We start from the raw sequence: 14,879 nt of genomic DNA on the forward strand, positions 1-14,879 counted from the left end.
GATCTTTGTGTCCTGTACATGAACTGGGATTGTCTGACCTTCCCTGAGGGCAGCAGAGGAACCTGTGTCTTCTTTCTGCTCTCACACACACCCTGTAGGCCTGCAGGACGTAGAGTTCAGAAACTTCTACACACTCCATTCCCTGCTCCACACTGGCACCTAGCTGTCCGTGTCTCGGCCTTTTGTTGCACCGCTCACACGGTTTCATTCCTCAGACTAACAGCTGGAAGCAGGGTGTGAAAGTGCAGTGTGAAATCTCTCAGCTGGTCAGGAAGGCTTTATTTAATAAGAATCGTTTCATTCACGCTGCATTTTAAAGGAACATCAGGTTCGAGAAGCTGAGCTCAGGCACCCAGGTAACCCTGTCGCTAAGAAGTCATCTGGAGATTGTTAGAGAGAGCTTATTAATCACACACACACACACACACACACACACACGTCAAGGCAAGTACATCATGACATTTATGTATGGTTTTAAAGCATTTCAAGCCTGTTAATGGCCAAATCATCATCATCATCATCATCATCATCATCATCATCATCATCCTGCCAAGGCTGAAGGATTCTCACACTTGTTGCTTTTTCTTTCTTTTTTTTTTTTTACATTTTTAGATCCCAGTTGTTGTATTTCATATCAGTGGAACATCAAGGAAACTAAAGCTGCTGATTTACTGATACCTTTCATCACTTTCCATACTTTGTACTGATATTCAGTTTCTCTTTCTCTCTCTTTCTTTCCCCCCAGTCCACACTTCCCAGTTTAGTGAAATCAGTCAAGAGGTAGAAAAGAGAGAGTGGAATGGAGGCACAAAACAGGGAGCTGGAGACAAAAAAAATTAGAAAAAGAGAAAGAAAGGGAGAGAAAAGGCCGTTCTGAGAAAGGAATAGAGAGAGAGAGAGAGGCGTACACACACACACACACAGTCAGCAGGAACCCCGCAGGCTAATTAAAATGCTGTGTGTTTGATTACCTTGGTGTCCCACAGTTCACTTCTACAGCACACTGTTTAGTGTAACACACTTTTCACAAGATTATGACGGGACGCGGAAGAAAGAAACACGATGATGAAGTCAACTTCAATCACACGCAGCTGAAATACCACCAGGCTGCAAAATCGTGGCATGACATCCTTACAAAATATGAATAATGTGCTCTGTGTGTGTGTGTGTGTGTGTGTGTAGGATGTGTGTGTGTGTATGTAGGATGTGTGTGTGTGTGTATGTAGGATGTGTGTGTGTGTGTGCGCGCATGGGTGTGAGCAAAATGGCAGCTTGCGCTTGTAAAGCACAACAAATGTAACGCATCAAAGGGAATGGAGACGAATCGGACGAATGGCGCGGAATTCCCTCCAGACCGCATCAAAGTGGAGCCCACAGCAAACTGGTGGCATGGTGTGTCATGCTGGTTGACTGACCGCTTTGAAAACAGTGAGAACCTTGTTTTCTGATGCTCTGTTGAGCAACCCAGATCATCACGGCATCCTGACAGAACCACAACAAGCTGGTGGTTTCTATAAGACGCACCGCTAGCAGTGTGTGTCGCTTTGAGCGTATGGAAACACAGTAAAAACAGCTATGCTGTGCACTTGTGATTCTTATTAACCCTTATTACTTCTTATTCATGAAATCGGGCACAAAGTTGTTGGAGCATAATATTTTTGGCATGTCCAGATGCTTTACCCTTCACCTAGCTTTTGAACACATGACAAAGACAACGTTGGTATCGTGGGTTGACTCTCGAAACAGCTTTCACTGACTGAAATTTTTTTTCGTAAACTCGCATCGCTTGGCTTTCCACTGACGCAAACGAGTTTTGAACGGCTCCCGGACGTACCTGCGACTTAGTCGACGTTCAGCTTCGTATGCTGATGCAAATTTCTTGCTAAAACTTATAAGGGAGGGCATTCGTATACCGAGGTTCCACTGTACATAACCCAGTCTCACAAAAATCAAAAAACTTTTGCATGCAACTTACTGTATCTGCAGCACTTTTAAAATGATTTTGATCATTTTAACCAGATATCCATATGTAATAAAATGGCGGCATTGGTGGCTCAGTGGTAGGTTTCTCACCTACTATGCGGAAGGGTTCGATTCCCAGCCAATCAGTTCCCTTTTTCAGGTTTTGCAGGTCACATGATATTCTTACATTTACGCACATGGACAAAACTGTTGGTACCCTTCCATTAAAGAAAGAAAAACCAGTGAAAATCGGACATTGTTTTTTAATTGTGGTTCAACAGAAAAAAAAAAAAAACTAGTGAAACTGGCCTGGATAAAAATGATGGTGCCCTTAACTTAAAGTTCTGGTGCACAGCCTTTTGAGGCAAGCGATTCCTGTACCTCTCAGTGAGACTTATGTACCAGTGGACAGGTATTTTGTCCCACTCCTCGTGAGCAGACTACTCCAGCCGTCTCAGGTTTGAAGGGTGTCTTCTCCAGACTGCATGTTTCAGTTCTTTCCACAGATGTTCAATGAGATTTAGATCAGGGCTCATAGAAGGCAGCTTCAGAATAGTCCAGTGTTTTGTTCTTAGCCATTCTTGGATGTTTTTAGCTGTGTGTTTTGGGTCATTAAACAAAAATGAAGAATACAAAGAAAAGAACATTGTACCTACTGTGAACATGAAGGAGGCTTGGTTATGTTCTCGGGCTGCTTTGCTGCATCTGGGACAAAGAAATCTCAAGGCTTTCTACAGCAAATTGCGCTGCCCGGTGTCAGAAAGCTCCCTCTCAGTCGCAGGTCATGGGTCCTCCAACAGGAAGTGAGCAGCGTATCAGTGTCAGTAAACTGTCAATGTTTCATGTCAATTATCTCCGTCATGGATATGCCGAGATCTGTGCTAAACGACATTACCCATCAGCCCCAGCATGCCTATTATTCCTGAATAAAACCAGCAGATGAGATGGTCAGGGGTTTGGAGATGATGCTGGATGCATGTGCAGATTTTTTTTTTGTGTAACGTGCAAAACACCAACTAAATCTGTGATTACCAGAAACCTGAACACTAAAAAAAAAGCTAAAGACTATGAACGAGACTCTGTGGTGCAGACCACACACACACACACACACTCTCTCTCTTTAAAGCTTGACAGGTGCTAATGAGGAGTAACCTGAAACAGGTGGGAGTTAACAGTGGGACGTGGTCAAGTGACATGCAAGGGGTGATGGGTAATGACAGAGATCAGCAACATGAACTGAAATGAGTGACGGTTCAAATACGGTGCGCACTTCCTGTCACGGTGAGTAGGGAATAGTTTGAGTTCGTTCGCGTGAAATCAAATCAGGTCAAAAGACGAAGAGAAGCAGGATGAACATTTCTGGAAAAAAAAAAAAAAGATTATATTTAACAGACATTGTAATCAGATAGTGATAAATTTTAATGTTGTACTTTTTATTTATTTATTTGTTTGTTTGTTTTTGTTTATTTGTTTGTTTGTTTTTATTTATTTATTGTTATTTTTTATTTTATTTATTTATTTATTTATTTATTTATTTATTTTATTTATTTATTTTTTTGGTTGTCTCAGTCCAGTACCTAATGACGCTGTTGCATATCTCGGATCGCAGAATTTGTAGACTGTGTAAAATGGAGATTTTCCGAGCTCGTATCCTGGACCTTCTCTTTCACTTCTCTGCGGTTCTCTGGCCACAGGACCGTGAAATCAGATCATGTCTGGAAACCGGAGAGATTCCGGCCTTCCTGCTCGCCAACTCCAGCACAATTCCATGCAACAGCAGAAGCGAAAAACCCTCAAGTTACGTAGCAACGCTCCGAGCCGGGCGTGTGGATCGACGTCTGGAATATTATATATAGCAGACTGAAAAGATTAAAGAAGATTTACTTTCAGGATGAAATGGATCTGAAGGGAGAATATTGTGAAATTTAAAGACATCCATTAGGCAGGAGGACGAGTGCAGAGTAAATGATGGCACACACACGCACACACAGGGTGTGTAAATCCTGCCTTGTTCTGTTTTATCCCAAAGATCCGATTCATTTTCTTCCCATAGTCTCAAACTACCGATCAGATTTTCAGAAGAATTTGTAAGGAGTCTCCAGTGTTAGCGCTTTGTAACAGTTTTCCATCAAGTGCTAACAGAAACACACCCAGTATGATGCCACATAACTATATGATCGTCTCTGTGTGATATTATCTTGACATCATGATGTACTGCATTCCCTGCACCTCCATGCGCCTGCTGCTTTCCAGTGGACAGTTCCTGCGGTCTTCAGATTTAATGAGCTTGAGCTTACGAGTGACCTTCCCTAAGGTCAGGTGACGTCTGACTGTGCAGGAGTTCTTTAAATCGGCTGATTTCAGACATGATATGATGACCCTAGCCTGTCGGCGATTATGAGGCTGCTGTCAGAAGCTCTGAAACGCCACAGAATAGAAAACTGGTAGAAAACCTGAACATCTGCGATTCTGCTGGACTGGACACGCCTGAAGCAAGCATGCCAATGAGCACACTGTAAACTATACCTTCTGTCGCCTAGCTGTCTTCTCATATTATGCTAGTGTGTGTGTGTGTGTGTGTGTGTTTTACTTTTCCCTTTGCTTAGATGCCTGCCTTAGCTCCTAATCGGATGTGGCATGTTTAGAAAGCACTTAATTTTTGTAAGCTTCACACTCGCTGCTTGTTATAGACATCGTTTCGGGTTGATCGTAAGTGTTAGTGTGGTTTCCTCACCAAGCTGAGTCCAGTAAACAGAGCTGTGGTACCACAGGCTGAATCATGAAGAAACTCAGTCCTTCACCTGCTCTTCACTCAGATCATGACTCAAGCAGCTCCACAGAAATCTGAATGTGGAGTCAGACCCTGATCTCTTCATGCAAGCTGGAGGCAACAGCAGCAAGAAGAAACTCCCTGAGATGAAGCTTCACCATGAAGATCCACAGTCGAGTCTGTTTGGAGTCTGTCTGTCTGTCTGTCTGTCTGTCTGTCTGTCTCTCTCTCTCTCTCTATCTGTCTGTCTGTCACTGATCCACAGTCGAGTGTTTCTGTGCTGATGGTTTAGCAGTGAATCCTTCAGATATGAGGAAAACTTGTGCTAAATATTTCTGTTGATGTCTGGATCCAGATTCATTGCTGCAGATTGCTTCATCTCTTTTAGTACCTTGAGTCCTGGATCAGAACCACACACAAAAACTGAGAGATATGTCGTTTCTGAGCATGCTCACAACACGCCTGAGTCAAAACACACACACACACAGCACTACCTCATTAGTCTCTGTAAAACAGCCCCACGGTTACAAATTGGTCCAGAACAAAAAATCGATTTAATTACTACTCAGGAACAAGTAGAACAGCAGGCCGCCGTCCACCGCTTCATAAATTTCTGAGTGACGCCCCATCCCAGCGTTAGTGGAACGACTGCGCTGTCTCTGTGCTGGTGACCGAGAGGTACAGTAGAAACTCAGGCTGAATAATCGCACTAGTGTAGTCCCTCATCACGATTTCCTAATGAAAAATAGCGACAGATTTAATCACCTGAACCGGAAGCCTACAGCAGACACTAGACACTATCTATCTATCTATCTATCTATCTATCTATCTATCTATCTATCTATCTATCTATCTATCTATCTGTTTATCTGTCTGTCTGTCCGTCTGTCTGTATATCTATCTATCTATCTATCTATCTATCTATCTATCTATCTATCTATCTATCTATCTATCTATCTATCTGTTTATCTGTCTGTCTGTCTGTCTATCTATCTATCTATCTATCTATCTATCTATCTATCTATCTATCTATCTATCTATCTATTTGTCTGTCTGTCTGTCTGTCTGTCTGTCTATTTCTTTATAGAGTGACGGATTCTGCTGTATGGAATCGTGGTATTAACACATCATAAACCAAAAAAAATAACCCAGAAAAAAACAGATGTAATCCTCTTAGGACTGATTCTGCTGCTCACATGACTAGCGTTTTCTCTGATGCTCCAAGTCCAAAAATAAATAAATAAATAAATAAATAATCCAAAAATAAATAAATAAATAATGTTCAAATGATCATCATTAACATTATTAGTAACGTGTTTGTTTGTTTTTTTAATCATTTTCAGCAGTGATATTTTAGTAGCATAAAAATTATTTTATTTCACATGATTAAATATTCTTAACAGAAAGTGAAGAAGGGTAAATATTTTGTTTAAGTTTTTTTTATTTTCTAGGGGTTTTTACTTCCTTCTCTCTTCCTAATGTACGTGTTCTCTGTAAATTTCAGTACAGGAATCTTTTGTGATGAAAGCCGTCTTTCATGAAGCCCGGATGTGGTATCTGTAGTGCAGTGATAATTCAAGTCGATTGAATTGACGCTCTCACGTTTCTCTGCGCAAGAACGATTTCATGGAGTTAAGGCTCTCGATGGATAAATTGAATTTTCCATTTTTCAGTGTTTTCTGATGAGTCACTCGGAGTACGGAGGAAAGCAGCGAGCGAGTGCCAGCTGCAGGAATCTGAATCATCTCCTCACATCAAACCTGGGCACAGAGACAAACTGAGCTGTGTACAGAGCAGGTTACTCAAAATACGCCACAGGAAAATACTACAGAACAGTCTGGGGATTCGTAATAAAAGTCGTCTCGCACCTTTCTGAGAGCTCGGGGGCAAAAAACATGAGCTGAACCATAGAAACTTGATCCAATGCAAGAATACTGATATATCACACACACACACACTGTGTGTTATGAGGTTTGGGGTGGTTTTATTGTGTGTGTGTGTGTGTGTGTGTGATGAATTAATAAGTCTATCAACATATTTAAACACAAAACACATTTTATTTAGAAGAGAATATCTTTATGCCCTGCCCACTTCCTCTTCCTCTCTGGAAAGATGCACAGTGTCTTCAATTCCTGTCATTTCATTCGTGTGAAATTTTTGAACAACCTCTGAAGAAGATATTTATTTTTCCCGGTCCGATTTATCTGAAGTGGTACCTTTGAAGCTGCGCTGTAAACCAGATCCTGGATCCAGCCCGTATTTCTGTCTTATCTGGCTACGCCTCATTATCCCGAAGCCTCCTCGCAGCCTCGTGAAGTTTTACACAGTCCACTCTCCGGTACTGGATTGAACACAGTGGCTAAATCCACAGTGAGGTACAACCGGAGGTGTAGAGGTGTTGTGGTGTAGCTGGACATCAGAAGTGTTTGCTGCGTTGTTAGCGTTAATGCTGTGTGCTGACAGCTTCATGTCTGGAGTGTAGCGTGTAGCAGTTTAAGTGTGTGTGTAAGTCTCTACCAGCGTGTCGTGTGTATTCTTTCTAAAATGGTCCAAATGGAGATTAGGGATTTACTATAAATCTGTGATGTCCAAAGGATCGTATAATTTTCCAGAAATACCACCGATTTTTCTCAGATTGCGTCGTGTGACGTCACAACACACGTCCAGCCACATCCCTCTTCCATTCACATGTGTGGAGATGAGCACAGCTCTCATAGAAAGTCATTACATACTGAATGTTTATCACTGGGATGAGTTCAAAAAGAGACTCCTGTGCTTGTGATTCCTGTAAACTACGGCGAAAAAGTCAGAATTTTAATTTAACATTTTCAGCTGCAAGAAAACCTCTCTGAAATCTGAATCAAATCGAGTCTGAAAACCTCTGAAATGGAGAAAGTGGAAGTTTTTGGGTTTTTTTTTTAACATAGTGACTCTCTCACTCCCCCTCCCCCCCTCACTCCCCCTCTCCTCTCTCTCTCTCTCTCTCTCTCTCTCTGTCTCTCTCTTTCTCTCTCTGTCTTTCAGCTCTGTCTGTATCTGCCTCCCTCTCTCTCTCTCTCTCTCTCTCTCTCTCTCTCTTGCTCTCTTTGTCTCACTCTCTCAGTTGTTAGATGTATTTGTCCTGGGGCTGGTTAGTGTTAGTTGTAGTAGTCCTGGGGCTCATTAGTGTTAGTTGTAGTAGTCCTGGGGCTGGTTAGTGTTAGTTGTAGCAGTCCTGGGGCTGGTTAGTGTTAGTTGTAGCAGTCCTGGGGCTGGTTAGTGTTAGTTGTAGTAGTCCTGGGGCTGGTTAGTGTTAGTTGTAGTAGTCCTGGGGCTGGTTAGTGTTAGTTGTTGTAGTCCTGGGGCTGGTTAGTGTTAGTTGTAGTAGTCCTGGGGCTGGTTAGTGTTAGTTGTAGTAGTCCTGGGGCTGGTTAGTGTTAGTTGTAGTAGTCCTGGGGCTGGTTAGTGTTAGTTGTAGTAGTCCTGGGGCTCATTAGTGTTAGTTGTAGTAGTCCTGGGGCTGGTTAGTGTTAGTTGTAGTAGTCCTGGGGCTGGTTAGTGTTAGTTGTAGTAGTCCTGGGGCTGGTTAGTGTTAGTTGTAGTAGTCCTGGGGCTGGTTAGTGTTAGTTGTAGTAGTCCTGGGGCTGGTTAGTGTTAGTTGTAGTAGTCCTGGGGCTGGTTAGTGTTACTTGTATTTGTCAGATTAGTTTGTTTGTGGAGCCTCAGGACCAGCTGAATAGAGCTCTCTGTCTTCTTTGCACTGATCACGGCCCACTAGACTGAAGCGTTACGGCTGCCATCCTCCTGAGGTAACACCTTGTTAGTAGAATTAGAGGTAAATATTCACAGTGACAGTTATTTCCTCTCACTTCTTCTGCTCGGTAGATTTCTCACCGTTTCTGTCACTTTGAAATATTTAACCTTTAGACTTTTCCCCAGTCTTGTGGTGAGGATTGGGTTCAAATATTTCAGTGTGTCAAGTTTTGCCACACCTACTTAATGAGAGACTTTAAAAGTAGCTGCTTTCATGTTTACAAACATAGAAGAACCTGTGAAGAAACACTTCGAGACACCTCACCCTGCCGAGACACCGTACTCTAACCACCACTAAACATCAGCCAATAAAATACAGGAAGAAAGAAGGACAAATATTCTTCGAGTCCATCAGATCACTAGTCAGCTGCAGGTGCACCTGAAGCAGAGGATTATGGGATACACAGCAGAAGGAATGGTGTGTGTTCACTTTGAAACCTCAGCAGGTGAAGGATCTCAGAAAGCAGCACTTTATAGAAACCTTCAGCTTGAGAAAGTCTGGACGTCTTCTTCACGCAGCTGCACACGTACGATCCATCGCTTACTACAGACGAGGTTTCACGTCAAAATAAAAGCACACGCAGATGTGGTGCAAGTTCCAAACGAAATTCATGCAAACGCCCTGACATTTATAATATTCATTATCCAGCAAATTTATTTCCAGTGTATTAACAATATGTTCTTATTCAGTCATAGTGAAAAATCTCTACTTTATATTTCCTGTATTACCTTACACGCCACCACGCCTTTCAACTCCAGTGATAGTCATGACGTTGGTGTTTATTATGTTCTAATGAAGCACTGTGTAGACCTTCTGCAGCTCGCTTAAAGCTTCATGAAAGTCACACAGGACCTCTACCACCAACTCATGAGTTATTAATAAAATCTTTTCATAAATTCATCCGTCGTCCTTCTGTAAAGAGCTACGCCTTGTTTATGAAGCTGTTATAAAGGTTTTATGTCCTCTGTGCATCATGATTAAATTCCATTTTATACAAAATTCAGTTGTACGAAGATAGTAGTAGTAGTAGTAGTGGTACTATTAGTAGTATTAGTAGTAGTACTAGTAGCAATAATAGTAGTAGTAGTGTAGTAGTACAAGTACTAGCAGTAGTAATGCTAATAGTAGTAGTAATTACTTCCTAGCTTTACTTCTGTCCTGAATTTCCATCCTTTGGGATTTAACCCCATTGGCCTGGATCCTTCCAGATAATTCCCAATCAGCATGTGCGGTTTCCTGCCATCTGATCCAGCAGCACTACAATCCCCTGATTAAAGATTCCATCAGATGATGATTGCGTGAGAAGTTGTTGGGATAATAAAATGCGTGCTCTTGTCGTGCGAGTCGGAGGCTAAAAACAAGATTAGCGTGTGCCGCCGGAGCGTTTCTCCAGAGGAAGCCGACACTGATTGCGAGCGAATTAACGGCGGCCGCTCGAGCTTCGGCGCGTGAGCGAATACACACCGGGATGTGGATTAGCCGAGACGCTGTGCTTTTGGATAAACTGCAGCTCGGCTGCTTTGTATTGGTTTCTCAGTGTGCTGTCGGTAATGACATGAAGTTTGGATTTGGATTTGGAGTGCTGCAGGTTGCTTCTCTTGCGTCCAGAAGATTTGTATCACTTCCTGTGATGTCACTGGCGGATGAGAACAATCGGCTAATTCACCTCACAGTGTTATTTATCTCTCTAATCTAAATTCCGCAGTGTGCTCTGATAATGACACGATAATAAATAGACAATAACATTGTTACTGTGAGAGTAAATACTTTTTTATCATCGTTGAAGTTGTTTCCAGCTGCTGAATCGGCGTACGCATCCTTTTCTCTTTTTTCTTTATGACCAGATGATAACACATCCCCAGACCCACTGCACACAACGCTGAGTGTAGCGGTCAGGAGACGCCGCCTGAAGTGGGGATCGAACCTTGAACCAGTGTATGACTGTACCACAGATATAACACAGATATAAGACAGGTATATATTTATACACCGATCAGCCATAACATTCTGAGCAGTGAGAGGTGAAGTGAATAAGACTGATGATCTCCTCATCTGATCACCTGTTAGTGGGTGGGATATATTAGGCAGCAAGTGAACATTTTGTCCTCAAAGTTGATGTGTTAGAAGCAGGAAAAATGGACAAGCGTAAGGATTTGAGCGAGTTTGACAAAGGACCAAATTGTGATGGCTAGACCACTAGATCAGAGCATCTCCAAAACTGCAGCTCTTGTGGGGTGTTCCTGGTTCCAGGGTCATGGACGGGCGAGGCTCGTTGATGCACGTGGGGAGCGAAGGCTGGCCCGTGTGATCCAATCCAACAGACGAGTTACTGTTGCTCAAATTGCTGAAGAAGTTAATGCTGATTCTGATAGAAAGGGGTCAGAATACACAGTGCATCACAGTTTTTTGTGTATGGGGCTGCATAGCTGCTGACCATTCAGGGTGCCCATGCTGACCCCTGTGCACTGCCAAAAACCACGGAGCAATGGACGAAGGTGGCCTGGTTTGATGAATCACGTTTTCTTTTACATCATGTGGATGGCCGGGTGTGTGTGCGTCACTAAGCCTGGGAAACATCAGGATGCACTATGGGAAGAAGGCAAGCCAGCGGAGGCAGTGTCATGCTTTGGGTAATGTTCTGCTGGGAAACCTTGGGTCCTGCATCCATGTGAATGTTACTTTGGCATTTCTATTAAAGCAGGAATCCTTCTCTTACTTATTCCTTTTCTGGAGCAGACTCCAGGTCTGGGTTGTGGATCGTCTGGGAGCCAAGAGAGTGCCCTGCTCACTGATTACGCCTCTGTTAATATCCCGGCTGCTCAGAAAGTCGTGTTGTTCTGTTCGCTCCTCTCTTGAGCTGCTGTAATCACTGTAATGCTGTGTGATTGATCCTCACTGCTGTATTATTAGCTGCAATAGCGCAGGAACTCCATGCTTTTCCGAGACTCTTGAACCCCGGATTCTAAGTGAAGGTAATTATCTGAGGGACACTTTTCACTGTTTTTTTCCCCATGCTGGAGCCAGCAGTGCTTCTGTATTGATCAGTGTCTGAATAATGATGGCTAGAAATGCTTCCCATTCTGCTTCCTGTCCTGCTTCCCATTCTGCTTCCTGTCCTGCTTCCCATTCTACTTCCTGTCCTGCTTCCCATTCTGCTTCCTGTCCTGCTTCCCATTCTACTTCCTGTCCTGCTTCCCATTCTGCTTCCTGTCATGCTTCCCATTCTACTTCCTGTCCTGCTTCCCATTCTACTTCCTGTCATGCTTCCCATTCTACTTCCTGTCATGTTTCCCATTATGCTTCCTGTCCTGCTTCCCATTCTACTTCCTGTCCTGCTTCCCATTCTGCTACCTGTCATGCTTCTCATTCTGTTTCCCATTCTGCTTCCTGTCATGCTTCCCATTCTGCTTCCTGTCATGCTTCCCATTCTGCTTCCTGTCATGCTTCCTATTCTGCTTCCTGTCATGCTTCCCATTCTGCTTCCTGTCATGCTTCCCATTCTGCTTCCTGTCATGCTTCCCATTCTGCTTCCTGTCCTGCTTCCCATTCTGCTTCCTGTCATGCTTCCCATTCTACTTCCTGTCCTGCTTCCCATTCTGCTTCCTGTCATGCTTCCCATTCTGCTTCCTGTCCTGTTTCCCATTATGCTTCCTGTCCTGCTTCCCATTCTACTTCCTGTCCTGCTTCCCATTCTGCTACCTGTCATGCTTCTCATTCTGTTTCCCATTCTGCTTCCTGTCATGCTTCCCATTCTGCTTCCTGTCATGCGTCCCATTCTGCTTCCTGTCATGCTTCCTATTCTGCTTCCTGTCATGCTTCCCATTCTGCTTCCTGTCATGCTTCCCATTCTGCTTCCTGTCATGCTTCCCATCCTGAATCCTGTCATGCTTCCCATTCTGCTTCCTGTCATGCTTCCCATTCTGCTTCCTGTCATGCTTCCCATCCTGAATCCTGTCATGCTTCCCATTCTGCTTCCTGTCCTGCTTCCCATTCTGCTTCCTGTCATGCTTCCCATCCTGAATCCTGTCATGCTTCCCATTCTGCTTCCTGTCCTGCTTCCCATTCTGCTTCCTGTCCTGTTTCAAGTCAAAAGTCAAAGAAGCTTTATTGTCACTTCAACCATATATAGCTGATGCAGTACACCTCCTAGACCCAAGGTGCTACACATAACACAAAGTACAGTGACGCAGACAAACATAGAGCTAAACATAGAGATAAAAACTAAACTATACTTAAGGTTCCTGTCCTGCTTCCCATTACAATAAATTCTAATTTATTGTGTTAAACTGTATCGCGGTGTATTGAGGTCGCAGTGATGGTAACACACTTGACCTTTTCTCTTTACTCATTTTTGTGTTTTTGATGTTTTTTCTCTGCTCAGATATAGACGAGTGTTCCACACAGATGCACTACTGTCAGGCCAACACAGTGTGTGTTAATCTACCTGGAGGACATCGATGTGACTGCCTTCCAGGATTCTCCAGAGTGGACGACTTCTCCTGCACAGGTTAGATACACACACAAACATGCACACACACACAGGGAACAGAACCACAAAAACACACACACACTTAAAGTTAACAAAACCACAACAAACCATACACACACTAAGGGAACATAACCACACACACACACACAAATTACTGATTATTGAATATATATAGATATATTGAATTAGATTTCGTCTCAGTGCAGCCAGTGTTTTTGGTCTTGACCACTGAAAAAAAGGGGTGGGGGCAATTCCATCGGGTTAAAAAAATTCAGTAAATTAGAGTTTCTCTGTAACTGATTGCTCTGTTTATCTTCACTCGTGTTTTTATCAAAACTCTTATTGTACAAACAAAACATTCTGATTGCTGAAGTGCTGTTTGTCCAAAAACCGTGTGATTTGGTTGAAATATGTTTCATTAAAGCAATTTCTCTGAGATTATTTTGAATGGCAAAAGTTCTGAAGCTGGGGACGGAAATTGCTTGTTTTCATCATTTTGTAGCTGAGTTTCAGAAATCCAGGCTGCAGTGTGGTGATTAATGTGCTGCTTCGCTCCGCTGGGTTAAAGTAACACGGATGAAATAACCTCAATGAACCCAAGATCATCGATAAAGAAATAAATATTAACATTAAGTTTGATGTAAAAAAAACAATAATACAATAAATACTGTAATGATATACAGTGTAGGACAGTAAGCAGTGCAGGAAGTAGGACAGGAAGCAGAACAGGCAGTAGGGCAGGAAACAGGACAGGAAGCAGAATGGGAAGCAGGACAGGAAACAGGACAGAAAGCAGAATGGGAAGCAAGACAGGAAGTAGAATGGAAAGCAGTTCAGGAAACAGGACAGAAGGCAGAATGGGAAGCAGGACAGGAAGTAGAACAGGAAGCAGAATGGGAAGCAGGGAAGAAAGTAGGACAGGAAACTAGAATGGAAAGCAGGATAGGAAACAGAATTGGAATCAGGGCAGAAAGTAGGACAGGAAACAATGAGACGCAGGGCAGGAAACTGGACAGGAAGCGGAATGGAAAGCAGGACAGAAAGTAGAACAGGATGCATAATGGGAAGCAGGACAGGAAGCACCGTGGGAAGCAGGACAGAAAGCACAATGGGAAGCAGGGCAGAAAGTAGGACAGGAAACAGAATGGGAAGCAGGACAGGAAGCAGAACAGGAAACAGAATGGGAAGCAGGGCAAAAAGTAGTACAAGAAGCAGAAAGGGAAGCAGAACAGAAAGAATGGCAGGAAAAGGGACAAGAAGCAGGACAGGAAGCAGTGCTTTGTTTTATATATCTCATGTAAACTTGGAACATGTATAAAGTATAATCAGAAAGCGTTATAAAATGTCTAGTCCTCTATTTCTTTGGTGATAAACAACAATAATAATAATGCAGCATCGGGAAAGATGTGAGAGAGTGTGATTTGTGACCGTCGAGCAGGAAAAAAACAGGAGAATGCTCCACTCAGCTCCTCCGAGATTTGACGTCAAATCAACATGGCTGTTCAACAGTAAACACAGCAGCACTTCCATCCATTCATCATCATGTCTTCCTCACTACAGAAAGAACAGATTTTTTGTAGACTTATCTTTACTTTTTTGTTTTTGTTTTGATTCCCCTGGTTTAAAGTCACACATCTCTCAGCAAGCTTCTCTTCTGACTGTGTAAAAAGCTTTAGCAGTTAAAAAGTTTGAGTCGAGAAGCTCTGTTCACTTCACTTACGCCAACACTCGTTGTTTTTGTGACAGTAGTGATGAATAATAGTCAGGAGAATCCTCTCATTAGTAGCGAGACACAAAAATGTGACGTTTTCCAGTGAATTTCACAGCAGAGCTTCTTCGGCTGGATTCTGTACTGAGCTGAATGT

At 43.0% G+C, this 14,879-nt stretch overlaps 1 protein-coding gene across 2 annotated transcripts in view; it reads left to right on the forward strand.

Moving 5' to 3' along the window:
* Nucleotides 1–14,879, forward strand: part of LOC131360075 (protein kinase C-binding protein NELL1-like) — a 226,175-nt gene that overhangs the window by 139,090 nt on the left and 72,206 nt on the right. For both annotated transcript variants that reach the window (XM_058400149.1, XM_058400150.1), the window contains exon 13: nt 12,907–13,032. In XM_058400149.1, the coding sequence (XP_058256132.1) occupies nt 12,907–13,032 (126 nt within the window). The remainder of the gene's footprint in view (nt 1–12,906; nt 13,033–14,879) is intronic.

This window comes from Hemibagrus wyckioides, linkage group LG10 (assembly GCF_019097595.1).
Source record: "Hemibagrus wyckioides isolate EC202008001 linkage group LG10, SWU_Hwy_1.0, whole genome shotgun sequence".
In the NCBI taxonomy this organism is placed as follows: Eukaryota; Metazoa; Chordata; class Actinopteri; order Siluriformes; family Bagridae; genus Hemibagrus; species Hemibagrus wyckioides.